At 42.0% G+C, this 16,684-nt stretch overlaps 1 protein-coding gene across 7 annotated transcripts in view; it reads left to right on the top strand.

Moving 5' to 3' along the window:
• Nucleotides 1-13,221, top strand: part of LOC119973128 (dual specificity tyrosine-phosphorylation-regulated kinase 2-like) — a 144,414-nt gene extending 131,193 nt beyond the window's left edge. For all 7 annotated transcript variants that reach the window (XM_038810715.1, XM_038810713.1, XM_038810714.1 and 4 more), the window contains one exon: nt 901-13,221. In XM_038810715.1, the coding sequence (XP_038666643.1) occupies nt 901-2,496 (1,596 nt within the window). In that variant the 3' untranslated portion in view covers nt 2,497-13,221. The remainder of the gene's footprint in view (nt 1-900) is intronic.
• Nucleotides 13,222-16,684: the final 3,463 nt, after the last annotated feature.

The following is a 16,684-nucleotide window of genomic DNA, read 5'->3' as shown; positions in this document are numbered from 1 at the left end:
AAACTTCTACCAAGTGAAATGTGGATTTCCAAAAACACTAATGACTGACACGTATGTCCTACCTTGCCAGCCTAAGTTTTATTTCAATTTTCCCACACCGCCATCCTTAGGGTTTCCTTTGGTGAACTTGTGCCAAGTCGTAACTACATGCAGTTTTGGGCTATGGATTCAGGTCCAGAGATGAGACTCCTCAAACTCGTTTCATGTTGATAGATGTACATCAATTTTGGTTGGTTTCAGAGCCAGATCCCTGAGATGTAGACAGTAGGGATACATTTCCTTGTCCTTTTAGGGGCATTTCATGATGGAAAACATATGTTTATTTTTAAATGGAAAGACTTGGGCAGTTATTCTGTGTCAATTTGTCCTGTAAGGAAGTAAACTAAATGAGAAAAGATACACCGTAAAACAGTTACTTTTGAGGTCCAAGTGGTTAGATTGGAGATGGTACTATAAATCTTCATTGCAAAGTCAAGACTCAAGCATATGTATGAAGGATGAAGAATGAGTAAAGTGTCATATTTTTAGGAGCAAAACGTAAATGAAGGTCAGAGGCACAGTGGCCATGGCAGTGTTGAAAAAGAAAAGCTTGAATAATTATTATGCAGAAAGTTTGGAGGCAAAGAGTCATTGAGTGGAAAGATTGCCTTTCAGGCAAAAAAACATTTCTTGTATCCATCCGAGGGGGTGAAAGAGAAATATTCGACAATTGTACTCAAATTTAGGGCGGCTTATAAATCTTATATGAGTTGAGCTTTAGAGAGAAAATCATGCATCATATATCCTTCCTGAATCAGAATAAACAATTTACAGCTATTAATGACAAATTTATTGATTTACTGTTGTTGAGATAACTACATCAAGCATTCACAGCAGAAATGTGATTTTCTTCTGTTTCAGGAGAGTGACTATACAGGTACCATGACTGATCAGTTTCGTGTTGGAGGTGATCAGCACTTCCAAGGCCAAGAATTATATGAAGAAACCGAGCCAAAATTGACAGCATGTGCGACACCAAACAATAGTCTCAGTGCCAATGATACAAGCTTCCTGCCTTCACACAAACTGGAAAGCTCCATCCAACTAAAAAGCAGCTCCAGTTCTATTAAATCCTATGATGTCTCCACTAGGCCTAAAGGGGAACCAATGACAGCAACGGAGGCAAAGAAACACTATATACACAAACTTACACCCTACGAGGAACAGGAAATAGCTAGCTATTCAGAAATCTATTTTGTTGGACCAAATTCTAAAAAGAGACCAGGAATTATTGGAGCACCAAATAATAATAGCTATGATGATGAGCAGGGATCTTATCTGTATGTGCCACATGATCACATAGGCTATCGATATGAAGTCATCAAGGTAATTGGAAAAGGTAGCTTTGGACAGGTGGTGAAGGCGTATGACCACAAACTCCATCAGTACATCGCCTTGAAAATGGTACGGAACGAAAAAAGATTTCATAGGCAAGCAGCAGAGGAGATCAAGATACTAGATCACCTGAGGAAGCAAGACAAGGACAACAGCATGAATGTCATCCATATCTATGAGAGTTTTTCTTTCCGGAACCACATCTGTATGACCTTTGAACTACTAAGCATGAACCTCTATGAACTCATCAAAAAGAATAAGTTCCAAGGATTCAGTCTGCCCCTGGTCCGTAAATTTGCACACTCCATCCTGCAGTGCCTTGAAGCTTTGCATAAAAGCCATATCATCCATTGTGACTTGAAGCCTGAGAACATCCTGTTGAAGCAACAGGGACGTAGTGGAGTTAAAGTGATTGACTTTGGGTCCAGTTGCTATGACCATCAAAAAATCTACACATACATTCAGTCACGTTTTTACCGAGCTCCTGAGGTGATTCTTGGAGCACAATATGGGATGGCTATTGATATGTGGAGTTTGGGATGCATTCTTGCTGAATTGCTGACTGGCCATCCGCTGTTGCCAGGTGAAGACGAGGGAGATCAACTAGCTTGCATGATGGAACTATTAGGAATGCCATCTACAATGCTGCTGGAATGTTCCAAAAGGTCCAAAATGTTCATCAGCTCAAAAGGTTATCCTAGATATTCTTCTGTTGTAACACTTCCTGATGGAACAATGCATCTGAATGGTGGACGATCTCGGAGAGGAAAAAATCGGGGTCCCCCTGGTCAACGGGACTGGATCAGCGCCCTAAAGGGCTGTGATGACCAATCTTTCATTGACTTCCTGAGACACTGCCTGGAGTGGGATCCTGCCTTACGCATGACACCAGCACAGGCCTTAAGGCACCCATGGCTACGAAGACGTCTGCCAAAACCTCCGACGAATGACAAATCAACATTTGTCAAACGTATGTCAGCAAGCCCTACTGCTCTCATGGATTCAGTGGTTAAACTACCTCCTACTTCTGCCAGCATTGCCAATAAACTGAAGTCCAATCAGAATAATGAGCCCAATCCCAACATGACTCAGAGGACTGTTCTGCCAAAGCTGGTCAGCTGACTGGTAACTTGAAGAACGAAAAAAAAGTTGTTACTCCGTTGGAATATCAATTCCTGTGGCATGCGGTATACAGGGAATACAATTTCTTCCTTTCTACATTCCAATGTGACTTGAGCCGACAGGTCTTTTAATTATTACAAGGCTGCAAGTCTGCACTGAGCATGCTCCAGGACTGCTGGGCAGCTCCTGCCAGGCCACACTGTACACATTGGTTTACACTGTACAATGACACAAGCTACCCATCAACATTCACAGTAAAGCAGTTGGGCTGGATGCAAAAATGAAAAGGTGTTCTTTGATTGGATAGTTATTTATTTTATATCAGCAGAATCTCACACATAAATAATTGTGTGCTAATCATTTGCTCCCCACATATTTGAGGCCAAAAGTGTCCTTGTATTCACTAATGAAACTGCTGTGAACAAAAGTGGCCTCAAACCATTCACATTCTAAATAAAATTACCAAGTAAGATTACATTCATTTACAGTTCTGATGTACCAATGGATTTGGCCTATTAGCTAGCCTAGTTTTGTCTTGCTTGGGATCTGTATTTCCTTTGGATACTGAATATTGACTGGCAATCTTAAGTGGACATTTATATGTATTGGAAGAGAGGTCGCAGCATCTAGGCACATAGGGGTTATAAATCCATTATTCAAAGGGGATAAATGAGCTAAAGGTTCCAGGCTCCATTTGTTTGTCCAAGGTGCCGCGTTAGTTTACATGCAGGGATACCATTCTTTAGGTGCCAATTAACTGCAACTGCATGATGTTGTAGTGATTTTTCTTGATGATAAAGCCAATGATAAGATAATGCCAAAAATCATAGGTAATTCACCTCGATTTTTGGCAACTGAGTGGTGATGATTTGCCATTTATATTTTAATTTTGTGTTTATGAAATTTTATTACATTAGTTCCTGTTTTTATGGAGATTTATGATGTATTAAAGGAGTTAACAGAAGGAACAAACATCTGTGCAGCTAAAGTTATAGAATGACAAATCTTATTTATTTGTATTCTATTTTATAGTTTTTGCCTGTTTTGCCCCTTTACTACCTTGTATCATTTAATTTTTTTAACAAAACGGACAGGTGGGTAACCTGGCCTAGGGCAATAGCGCCAAATAAACAGTAAAGTAAGAAGTTTAGAAGTTGTCCAAGGTGATATTCCCTCTAATTTCTCATCCTTCCCTCTGGGACTAGTGCCTGTCCTAATGAAGCCTTGCACTTAACAGGGACATATTCCCACTGTTCCAAGTCGAGGACAAGCTGCTATCATCTTAAGTAGTAACAGCCCAAGCTCCATACACTATCCAGAACTTTCTTCAATATACAATAAGAGAAACCTTCTGTGGCGCGCACTGTTTAAAAAGGTTTTTTAAGGGTCGAGGACCTCTTTGATGCATCAGCTTGGGTGATTCACTCTTTCATCTTGAAGCCTAGTTGGCAAATTTTAGAAGCACAACTATTGGAGAGGAATCTGAATCATTGGGAGGGTGCCTCAGCGGTTGTAAGAGGGCTCAGAATGCCCATTTCACAGTCATCCCATTTTTCCAGTGATTCATGGCTGGGAAATCACAAAATTTGCGAACTTGGTTCACCCTGGTCTGGGCTCCTGATCGTTTGATCTGCTGTCCTGTTTAACAAAGCTCTGCACCAGCAAAAATATATTTTGAAAATTTACCCCTTGCAGCTGGTAAGTAATTTTCATTTATTGCAGTTAGTTCATTTGAGTATCGTATTTGTCCAACAAACGATGACAACTTGATAAGCATTAATTGTACTCCCATCAGAAAAACAGACAATCTTGCTTTTTGACTGCAGAACGTATAAGAGGGTAATTCTGAACACAGTTACAATGTGGAGCTTTGCCTACTGGGCAAAATTGTGTGAGAAATTAGTGTAATGTGCACATTTCACACAATGGGAAAGAAAGACTCACATTTATGCAACTCCTTTCATGACCTCAAAACATCCTGAAAGTGCTCCAATGCCAATTAAATACTTTTTGAAGTGCAATCGCTGTTGCCATGTAGGAAACACAGCCGTTCATTCATGTACAGCAAGCTTCCACAAACAGCAACATAATAGCGAGAAAATCTGTTATGGTGATGTTGACTGAGGAATAAATATCGGCCAGCAAACCAGGAAGAACTCAGCTCTTCCTCAAAATATTGCCATGGGATCTTTTATCACCACCTGAGAGAGTAGACAGGGCCTTGGCTCTCATCCTCATGACAGCACTTCTGACAGTGGAGCCTTAGTCGGACATCATCAGGATTTGATCTAGAATTTTATTTGGGGGCATGAGCAGTGACACTTCCCTGTTTACCTAAACTGAATTGTGGGCCAGAAGACACCCAGCAAGCCATTTTATTTTAGGTTTCCTTGTGAATCAGAAGGATCATGACAGCTTTTCCAGGTCTTACCAGGAAGCCTTTTGCCTCCTTTGCCCTGGGTTCTCTCTCTCCCCAGTCACATGCTGATTCGCCTCCCTTCAATGGTTATTAACTTTGTGGGTGCTGAGCCAGAACAATCTTCTGAAATCTTTGGCATCATCAGCAAACTTCCACATGGTTTATTTTGTCCCTATGCCCGAACCATTTATGTAACTAGAAAATTACCAAAGTCCCATGAATATTTCATGAGGCCCACCGTTACCCACATCCCCATCAGTACAACCATTTCTCTAGAAATGCTTCAGACTTGATCCTCGCTCCTGAAACTGCCATAGTAGGATCTTCATACTATAACTCCTGCATTATTGGTTTGTTTTCATAACAGAAAGTTATCCATTTGTCTGAACATGTCCTGAGCCATGGCTTCTCGAAGCAGCTTTCCAATTCATAATTCATTTTTGCTTGCAAAAGATCTCTCTTTATGTGCATTCCCCTGCAACTACAAATTTTCCTTTAACCTTGAATGATCTCTGTTCCCCTCCAGCAATATGCCTTTGTTCCATAGTTGTTTACTTCCGGTACTGAAAAGTTATTAGGTATCTCTGATTCCACAGATTTCCGTTACTCCTGTTGTTTCTTTTCACAAACTCAGTGTTGTCACGTGTATTTTTGCTGTATTATCTTCTTACATCATGCTGGTGACAGCACGATGGATAGTCTCCTCCAGACACATTTCTTCCTTGTGTACATTGCACAGTGTGTCTAATTAGGATGTGAGACCAGGAATTAATTTACAGAATGACTCAATTATTTGGTTCTTAATGAAAGCTAAAAACGGTGACCCAAGTATGTCAACAGGCTATACGATTAGCATTAACAACAGCCATACAATTCAGAAGTGTGGTTCAGTAGATGATGGCAATGTGGTTATTATGGTGTGTTATACCGTCAATTCACTGTGAAACCGTGAGAATGAGTGAACATTAGACTTTATTGTCCATGAACTCGCCTGCCAGAGTCGGCTGTACAAATGAGTGCCACCCACAGGTGGCCGGTCTATATATGGCCCCAGTGAGGGCGGAGCCAGAGACGGAGCCTACCGGGGTTCCAGTACAGTACCTGGAAGTAGCCTGTATCATCACTTCCAGGTCATAGGTCACATCATATTACAGACGGCTCATGCATTAGGTGAATACATTCACCACACGGTGTATATGGAGTTTCAAAAGGTCTTTAATAAAGTGACATGATTATTAGCAAAGTTGAAGCCCATGGAATAAAGGAGATTATGTCAGCGTAGATTGCATTTTTAAAAACTACATAGCGTGCATCTGTTGGTTAACGCATTTCCATTGTTCCAATACTTACTTTACCACAAATTTTCCTTTATTTAACTTTTAATTATATATATTTTATGGTCTAATAACAGGGTATTCAGCCAAACAGGTCCTTGCCCATATTACAATCATCTCACCCTATCAACTGATCTAACTTCCCCTTAAGTGCATTAAATTAATTGATTAAACCACTTTGTGGTTCCACATGAATTCCACATTTGTAGTACTCTCTGGGTAAAGACATATCTCCTGAAATCCTTACTGAATTGATTTACTTTTGTGGTCCCTAGTTTTGGCCTGTCCATGAGTGGAAATATTGGGCGTGATTTCCCCGAATGGGAATGCAGTCCCCTAGTGCATGATTAGCCGGATGTTTGCTGGCACTCAGAACGCCGAGAAACACCACGCCATCAATGGCCATTCGGGTAGATTGGGGCCTCAGCGGGGAACACGCAGCCAAGGCTGCACTTAGTTCTGTTTTCTGAACTGTGGAGCTCCGCTCGCCAGAGCACCTCAGTGCAGTGAGATATCGGGATGCAATGGCGTCCCAATCTCTCAACCCCCTGATGCGACCCCTGAACTCACCCCAAGCCATAAATCATCTATAAGGAGGTTATTCCCCCCCCCCCCCCCCCATGCACCCACCCGCACAGGGCACCCCAGGCCCAATCCCTATTGTATGAAAAATACCAGCTTGGCACCTTGGCAGTGGCAGCTTGTCACCCTGGAAGTGCCCCTGCCAGCGCCACCTGGGCACTTTGTCAGTGCCAGGCTAGCGCCCTCGTAGTACTGCCAGCGTGCCAGGCTGGCAGAGCAGTGGGGGCCACCGTTCCCAGAGGGCAAGCACCTGGTGGCCTCCGATTCCCTGGGAGACCCTCCCACATGCCATTCCATCTGATTCCGCTGGAGACCAGCACTGAACGCTGCTCGCCTCAGGTCTCCAAGGCGAGGGCGTTAGATCCCATGCCATGGTTAGATCTCGGAAATGCATATTAGAGTGAGACTAGCTGTCTCGCAAGATTGCGTTAGATGTCACGAAGCATGGTGAGCTAGGTAGATTCTGGAAGAGGGACCTCCTGGCATCTACTGACTGCGCTTCATTGCTTTTCGGGTGCGGCCGGTAGATCTCACCCATCTTCTCTTTTTCTACCCGAACAAATGCCTTCATAATTTTATTGTTCATTAAAAGCAAAACAAATTAATATTGTTTCCTTTGTGCACATATACATATTGATTGCTTCTTCTGCAGTTGGCTGTATTATATTTTCTCATGGACAAAAGTCCTGCCAAAGTCACAGTTACAATGGCTGTAGTTGAGATACTGGATTGGTTTAAATTAGTAGAGTCTAGATGGGATGCATCCTAGCTTGCTAAGGGAATGAGGGTGGAAATAGTGGAGGTACTGACCATATTCTCTCCATTATCCTTCAGTATCAAAGTGGTGCTGGGGACTGGAGACTTACAAATGTGACACAACATTTCAAAAAGGGGTTTATAGATAAGCCCACAAACTACTAGTTGGTCAGTTTAACCTATGTGGTTGGAAATGTTTATAAGCAATATCTTGAGACAAAATTAACAGTCACTTGGTCAAGTGCATATTTGTCTGTGTGGAGTCTGCACGTTCTCCCCGTGTTTGCGTGGGTTTCCTCCGGGTGCTCCGGTTTCCTCCCACAAGTCCCAAAAGGAGTGCTTGTTAGGTGAATTGGACATTCTGAATTCTCCCTCAATACTACTCAGACACTACTAAAGATTATCATTATTATTAATGAAAGCCCAAGCAGATTTGTTAATAGCAAATTGTGCGGTGAAGGTAACAGAGAGTGTTGATCCGGGCAATGCAGTTGTTATGGTGTGTATGGAGTTCCAGACAGCATTTGATAAAGTGACACATGGTAGGCTTGCTAATGTTGAAGTCCTTGAAATAAGAGAGGCTGTGTGACAGTATGGATGCAAAATCGGCTAAGTGACAGGGAAAAGAGTATAATGGTAGACAGTTAAATTTTAGCTGCAGGAAGATGGAGGGTCGGGTTCCCTAAAGGTTGATACTAGGATCACTGCTTTTCATTGTATATATTAATAAAACCAGGTAGACTGAGTACTATCTCAAAGTGTGCAGATGCCATAAAACATGAAATTGTAGCAAACACTGAGGAGGTTGATGATAGACTTCAATAGACCATGGATGAGCTGATAGAATAGGTGAACATTTGGCAGAGGAATGCAAAGTGATAGATTTTGTTAGGAAGGATGAGGAGAGGCAATATAAAATAGGAGAGTAGCCTTTCTTATTGGCAAAAGGGTTGATAACTAGATGACACCGATTTAAGGTGATTGTCAAAAGAACCAAGAGTGACATTAGGAAAAAGCCTTTCATGCGAATGATTGGTATCTGGAGTACACTTCCCGATATTGTCCAACTGAAGCTTTTGAAAGGAAATTAGACAAGTAATTACAGAATAAACAATTGTAGGGCTACAAGGAAAGAGCAGGGGAATGAGAGGGGCCTTTTTCCTGTGGCAGGGCGTGCCCCTCCCCCAACCCCTACTGTGTGGGGAAACCACCAGCTGCTTGGAGGTGGCCACCCAGAAGCTTCACAGTGTGGGGATTATCGGAGCTGGAGACACCTTGGCCCAGGTAGTGGACTGTCAGCAGAAAGAGCTGCCCAACACCTCCAACACTACCCACTGGAGAAGTTTTTCTTCTGTTCCCTGGGGCCTGTTGGTTTAAAATGTACATAATGCTCACCCTCCTGAGGTACCCATGCCATTTTGAGATACCCTTGCCTTTCTCCTGACTTCCTCAGAAGCAGCCATCATTTCATTGGCCCTGCTGAGGCTCCAGAGCTGCCAACCCTCTAATTGGGCTGGCAGTTTGGAAGGCCTGTCTATTGTCTCTCAACTGCCCGCTCTTGGCAATACCGTAGGGTAAATTCTGTCTTCCGCCCAAGTAAACTGCAATGCAACCTAGGAACCCTCTGACAACGGGACCTCTATTTTAAATTGTCACATGTTTTTGCTAATACAGCACCACATGTGGGGAGAGGAGGAAGCATGAAAATGTATTGAGCTATCTTAGCTACAATTGTAAAGGCCTCCTGCTCTCAGAATCAGTATTTACTATTCCTCGGAGGCGCAATTTGTTTTTTTTTAAAAAGTCATTGAAAATCATTCAGATACTGCTACCTACCCCGGCAAAATCAGCTGCTACATTCAATCATTGTCCCAGTGACAGGCCTTTTCAATCAATCTTGAGCCGCCTCGGTTTTGCTGGCAAAAAGACTGAAAAATGCAGTGGCCATGAGAATTGGAGCTGAATAGGCTGTAAACAATCTCAATGCTTGTTAATTAATCATTTCAAAAGGGCGGATGGGCTGCCTATTTCTGCACCCATGTCTTTTCTGTATTATGAGACTGGCGTGACGATGTTGGGTTGCCAACATGTCATCATGGTGAATTTTCAGTCATTGTTGGAAAACAGTGCTTTGTAAAATCCAGTGCAATAAGTATGTTTCATGAAAATCACCAAAAACTCATAACAAATAATTCTGGTAAGTCGTGTCCTTCCTTTTTATGATTTCATCTGATAAAAAAATTATGTCTAAAGATGAATATACCGGAATAAAGGGATCATGGCTAATTTTATGCTTATGGCTAATTAATTTTTGAATCTAGGCCTAGTTTTGATGTAATCTGGTTATCTTTCATAGCAGAACAGCCTGGTGAGATTTATTGTGTAGGTGTAGATGTGAAGAACAGGCACTTTGATGAAGTAATGGATAGCTACCCATGGAACTTTAGCCCAGCAAAGTGAGCCTCTGTTCTTGCTCATTATACGGGCCAATGTACGACTAGGTTTAGAGACACCAGAATGATTAAGGTCAGAGAAGGAGGCCATTTGGCCCATTGTGTCTGTGTCAGCTGAGAAAATAGCAATCAAGTCTAATCTTACCTTTCAGATTTTGGCCCATAGCCTTGGAGGTTATGGCACATCAAGTGCCAGCCAAATACTTTACATATAAATGTTTCTGCTTCTACCAGACTTTTGAGCAGTGAGTTTCAGACACTCACTATTCTTGGGGTGAAGAACATTCTCCTGACCTCTTTTCTAAACCTTCTGGGTTAGTGACCTCCTTCCTCATGGGTACATGCCCTTTCTAGTCACTTTACCACAACCCACCATAATTTTATACAGTTCAATTAAAACAACCCTCAGACTTCCTTGTTCCAAAGAAAACAACCTCAGCACATTTGATCTTTCCTCAAAGCTAAAATTCTCCATTCTTAGCCATCTCTTAGTCAATCTCTTCTATACCCAACTCTGCTCATTCTCCATGTCATGCAGTATACGAAGGGAAATGCCCACAACTGAATCCATATCCAGTTTGTGCAGAATCTATGAAATCGGCAAAATCTCCTTCAGTGTCTACCAAATCACTTCCTATAAACCTTTGCAACTTGAAAGAACAATGGAAAGCATTCAGCAGGATGAAATTCACCAGTACAAAAACCTGTAGTTAGTTGATGATCCCTTTAAATAGAGATAGCTTTGTGTTGCTTAATGTATTTCCAGTTATGCCAGGTTAAGAGAGGGTGTTAGCTAGAGCATTGAGCTCCCAAATGGCACATTGATTGACGTCATGATTTTCCTGGACTGCATACTTCCAGCGGTGTTAGCTTCATGAAATGTGCAGGCACATTGTAGACTTTATTCTGGTGCGATGGCAACGTTCCTGTAATGTGGTGACCATATTAAGTGAGCATCCTCACCATAAAAGAATAAGTTGCTGGCACTCACTATCTCAAGGATCACTTTAGACTTCTACCAGAGAGCAGTTTGCACTTTTGGAACTGCATCTTGGTGTGAGTCCTCTTTCGGAAGAGCAAAATGAGGGAGAAAGTGTTTCAGGTTGCTTGTAACTCACCGGATGCTATTTTACTCTTTATTCAGGATCTGGCTCAGAAGCTCCTTTCCATCACTTGTTTTAAAGACTTTTTTTCAAAAAGTCAGTTGAACGCATCTAAAAATAAATCTTGAAAGGTGCTCTGAATTTTTTCCCAGAGTAAAGAAATCGCCTTGCCTTTTAGTTGACATTTTCCCACAAGAAGTGCTGCAAATGAACTTCCTGGGATCACAGTGCGACCGACCCTTCTCCCCTTGAGAGCTTAAGGAACCATTTGTCATCTCTGATTTGCTGGACCAGTGGAAAAGGGGCTGGTTTAGCACAGGGCTAAATAGCAGCTTTTAAAGCAGACCAAAGCAGGCCAGCAGCGCGGGTTCAATTCCCATACCAGCCGCCTCGAACAGGCGCCGGAATGTGGCAACTAGGGGCTTTTTACAGTAACTTCATTTGAAGCCTACTTGTGATAATAAGCCATTTTCATTTCATTTTCATTTCAAGTCCACTGCAATAGTGAATGAACAGTTTGCCATACTCAGATGTATCACATGATCTAATCTCAGGCTAACCACCACAATGGATGGAATCATGTGACTGGTGGATAATCAGTGATATATACACATCAACAGTTAGTTGTGAATTGTTTAACAAAACCATATTGTTAAAGCCTTTCTTTCTTCGCAAGTTTCGACTTCACTCCATTCTTTCATTGTATGCTCAGTCCTTCAGGCTTTACAAGGTTGACTATTCAATACTGAAGCACAATTTTCAAGAAAATATTTCTATATAATATGAGGTGTGTGTGATGCCGTGTAACATTTGCTGAAATAAAATTCTAAATGATTGCAGTGGCAGCCATGAGTTATGTGGCAAAATAGCACAGCTTGAGACATGTCGCTTGAACAGGATACCCAATTAAATCTGTCAGATTTTGAATGAAGTGGTAAGATGTTTTATGTTTTGTATGTTATTAGGATAGTATGGTTAGAACAAAATTTCAAGATATTAAACATCTCAAGATTCAAATATCACGACACCACCTCCTGCAGCTATTTGTCAGTATTTTTCATGTTTACCTTTTCCAATCTAAATGCAATTAGTAATGCATTTTTGTATAAACATGTCAAACATGATCAATTGAGAAACAATGGACTCCAAGCTGCAACTAAAATCGAGGGTTCAGCACAACAATGCTTTGGTCTTTCTGCCTATATTTTCTGCAAACAATTCATGCTATAATAAAACTCCCAATATATTATACAAGCATCATGTCATTCCTATTGTCAATTTACCAGGATTTCTTTTCACAATAACCACAATTTAAATTAGGTTGAATGCATTTAAAGGGCATTACTACCAGTACAAACTCTTCAATGATTCCACAATATACATGATGACAATAATGAAAACATGTTATCACATTGCCCCATGTGTCATGACATGTGATTAAAAACAACACAGGTTTTCGATGCTCTGAAGCTGCCATCCCTCTCTGGCTTGCTCGTTGGAATCTAATTCTGTTTCTATATTTCCAGACAACGCAGCATCTTTGAAATCTGATGGGTACGTCAGTAAAATATTCCAGCTTGCAGGCCTGTGCCTTAACCCACTGTTGCCACAGTGAAATCAATTTGTGCATTGTACAGATGTGTCTGTCACTTACTGTTTTATCTGTTTGAGATGCTTTTTTCCCCCTAATAGGCAGATGTGATTCCTATACCTCTGATTATTTAATGCAAATAAGAGATTAATATAAGCACTGTTTGTGGTGTATTTCTGTAGAAAAAGTGTTGGACCAGTTAAAGAATCAACTGTTAATGACTGTTAGTGTTAGAGGATGTGGTACTTTGGCAATAGATACTAAAATTGTAATATTTACGAAGATGACATTGTATGAATTAAAAGGTATGCCGTAGAGCCATTGGGTTCATAACATAATTTACATTCTATTAGTTGTATTAATATTGTACACAAAAATAATCTGTTAAAGTGTTTTGGTTTGTGAATATATACATATATGTTCAGTTACACCTTTACACATTTTGTTTAGAATAGAGCAGAACAATAATAAAAAAAATTTTGGATCATTCTTGTTCAGTTCTTCAACAGAGTTGGGAGAAACGGTCGAAGCTTGACTGAACATTTTTTAATGAAAAATGAGCCAATACGATCAACACAAAGGTCCAGTGTGTCTCATATCATGTTCAGACTGGTATTCCAATATTCGCCTCCAAGATTAGGAAGAATCTGACCACTTTATCACCAGATAGCTGCCTTTTATTACAATGGGTTCTCTGCCTAGTAAATTGCTGGTTTGCTGATGCTGGCTACATAATCATTGAGCATTTAAACATTGTTTTGTTTCAAACATTCCATAATACCACTGATTCAAATTGCTACAAACTGTTAATGGTCTATTCGTATGGATTACAGTAAATCACAATAATATAACTTGATCTTTAGTTCTTAGTAATCAATTGTTCGTCAATCATACAGCTTGCAGGAATTACTCTATCTACATATATTCTTCCTTCTGTATACAGAGTCTATTGAACAAAACCTTACTGCCTTTTGTGATGACTGTGCCAACTTTGCTCCATTATAAATTTCTAAAGTACATTTACAATAGACGTGGTGATGTAAACTCCTCACTCCATAATTACAATCTGGAAACTGGGTGGTCTTTCCTACCACAAATTGCTCAAAATGTTCCCAGAAAACTTTTGATCCACCACTTCTTTTTCTCAATAAATTCATTCCGAGGCCTGGATTTTCGCTCCTCCGTTGGATGGATGAATTTGAGGGCAGGATTTAACAAAATGGGAACAAAGTCCCATAGCGAGTGCGTATAGCCTTGTGTTTCCCGGCTTTACAGTGCCGAGAGACACAGGGCTATACAACGCGACTCATGTTTGATAAGGGGCCTCAAGAGGAACACAGGGGCTGGGGCTGCACAGAGCCCTGTTTTGTACACCGAGGAGCTCCGCTCACCAGAACTCCTCAGTGTAGCAAGAGATCGCACATTGCCGAGGCTCCCGAAGCATCCTAACCAACCCCTAACACACTATAGAAGGGTCCCCAGCCCAGCCCGCACTCCCACCAATACCCACACAGGGCACCTCAGCTCAATCGCACCAATGCACAAAATGCCAGCTTGGCACCAACTTGGCAGTGCCAGGCTGGCATCCAGGTGATACTGCCAGGGTGCCAGCCTGTCCAAAGGGCATGCACCTCAGGGCCTACAATCCCCTGGGAGACCCACACAATTGCTGTTTTGTCTGGTCCCCATGTCTGGAGTCCAGTACTGAACAGCACTCACCCGAGGTCTCTGAGGCAAAGGAGATAGATCCCATGCCTCAGGTAACTCAGGAATCCGCACATTAAATCGGGACTAGCTGCTTTGCTTTAAATACAGATTTGCTAAAAACTGATCCCGCCCATTCATAAGAACTAGGAGCAGGAGTAGGCCATCTGGCCCCTCGAGCCTGCTCCGCCATTCAATGAGATCATGGCTGATCTTTTGTGGACTCAGCTCCACTTTCCGGCCCGAACACCATAACCCTTAATCCCTTTATTCTTCAAAAAACTATCTATCTTTACCTTAAAAACATTTAATGAAGGAGCCTCAACTGCTTCACTGGGCAAGGAATTCCATAGATTCACAACCCTTTGGGTGAAGAAGTTCCTCCTAAACTCAGTCCTAAATCTACTTCCCCTTATTTTGAGGCTATGTCTCCTAGTTCTGCTTTCACCCGCCAGTGGACAGTGGACCCACCATTCACATAACAATGTCTCACGAAATTGCGTTTGATCTTGCGAGGCATTGTGAACCTGGTAGATCCCTGGAGTAGAGTTTCCCGGCTTTTATTGGCCATGCTGTGCCATGGTGAGCTGCTTTTCAGGCGCAGGGTGGCCATTAAATCACATTCAGAGAAATGTCCCCATCTGGAGGAATCTTTGTTCATGGGTGGCAGGTTAGGAGCAGGATAGAGTTTGGCAAGTCACTCCTGGACCTATAAGGGCTTCCCTGTAGTAAGCAGGTAATTTTAAAAATACCCCTCTCTGGGACTTCATCTTTATTGTTTTGTTAAACATTAAGCCCTCTAGCCTTTGGTGCTCACTACCCATCGCACTCCCCATGCCTCATAAATGCCAATCCAGGCCCCCCACCCCATAGCCTCTTCAGCTCCTATGCCAAATTAATGTCAACTAATGTTAAACGCCCACCACCATTTGCCCTTACACCCTCTATGCCAACTCACCCAGTATACATCATGGACATATATCTCAGGAGCCATGTTGAGATGAAATAAAATTCTAAATATCTATTGCAGATTTCATTGTGTAAAATAAAGCTTTCATTCCTGAAAGTACAATCAAAATACTTTAATCGCCTCAAGTATTTAATTCACTATAAAAACAAACAACAGTATTCGCAACCTCACATCAAAGACAGCTAATACTGTCCTCTTTGAGTTCCCATTAAAACTGAATTTACAACCCCAGCCTGTGATAATGATAGATGTGGAAAGCAGCCAATCATTAATAATGACATGATCTGTAACTTCCTCGGAGTGACAATCAGCAGTGGATTACCACTCCATAGTGACTTAGCTGCACTTTAAATGGAAAGCACCCGTCCCACCTGATCTTTTTGACTCAGGCCGGGTGAGACTATAGAAGCTTCAGAGGCGAGTTGCAAAATGAGCGGACAGAAGGAGGACACGATTCCTTATTTATGGCACTAGCTGCCGTAAAGCATGTGAGTTTAAAGGTCACATTGAAAGAGAGAAGGTAAGTTTCTAAGGTAATTGAATGGGATGTGGGGGTGGGAGTTTGGACATCAGGGGAAGTGTGGGTTGGGAGAGGTGTGGGGCCTGGTCAGATTGCGGGGGGAGGGGGTGGAATCCTGTGAGAGATGGGTTGCCTGGTTGTGTCTGGGGGAAGGAAGCTTGGGGGATCGGCGGTGTGGGGGGGTGTACCGTCCGGTGCCCTGACTGGGTGTTTAAAATAGTTACTCTGAATTTTGAAGTGTTTTATTCCCGTTTAACTCTTTCAGTGTAACTATGAGTGTAAAACTTGCAGAATTATCCAAAGTTAGTGAGTTTAATTCACTTTGTTGGGTGGTTCCAAGCTCAGTGCAATTGTCCAGGGGAAATTAGGACTTCTGGACAATTGCTGGGTAAACCTTTACATGGGAACTTCCCATAAGCATTCCCTGGTGCCCTGGCGTATTCCTCAAATCAGATGCTGGGGAGCCAGGAAGTTATAGCCCAATGATAGCCCTTGGGGTTATGTCAAGAAACAGCTATGGTAATTGATGGAACAGATTTTTTTCAACTATCACACACACAGGCAGGTTATTTGTTTCATTTTTCTCAGGGTTTAAGTTTTAAATAGCTGGAGTTTTATTAACCACTCACTGCCACAGGCAGGCTTTTTTCCCCCAATTTTGTTAGGGCTGGACATTTAAACAACTTCAGAGCTAGTCGGTGAACCTGGAGGGGATTAGAGCGTCCCATGCGTGGCAGCCCTGGCGCACACATTGTG

The sequence above is a fragment of the Scyliorhinus canicula genome, chromosome 11 (genome assembly GCF_902713615.1).
Source record: "Scyliorhinus canicula chromosome 11, sScyCan1.1, whole genome shotgun sequence".
Lineage (NCBI taxonomy): Eukaryota > Metazoa > Chordata > Chondrichthyes > Carcharhiniformes > Scyliorhinidae > Scyliorhinus > Scyliorhinus canicula.
This window is presented reverse-complemented; position numbering and strand designations above follow the sequence as displayed.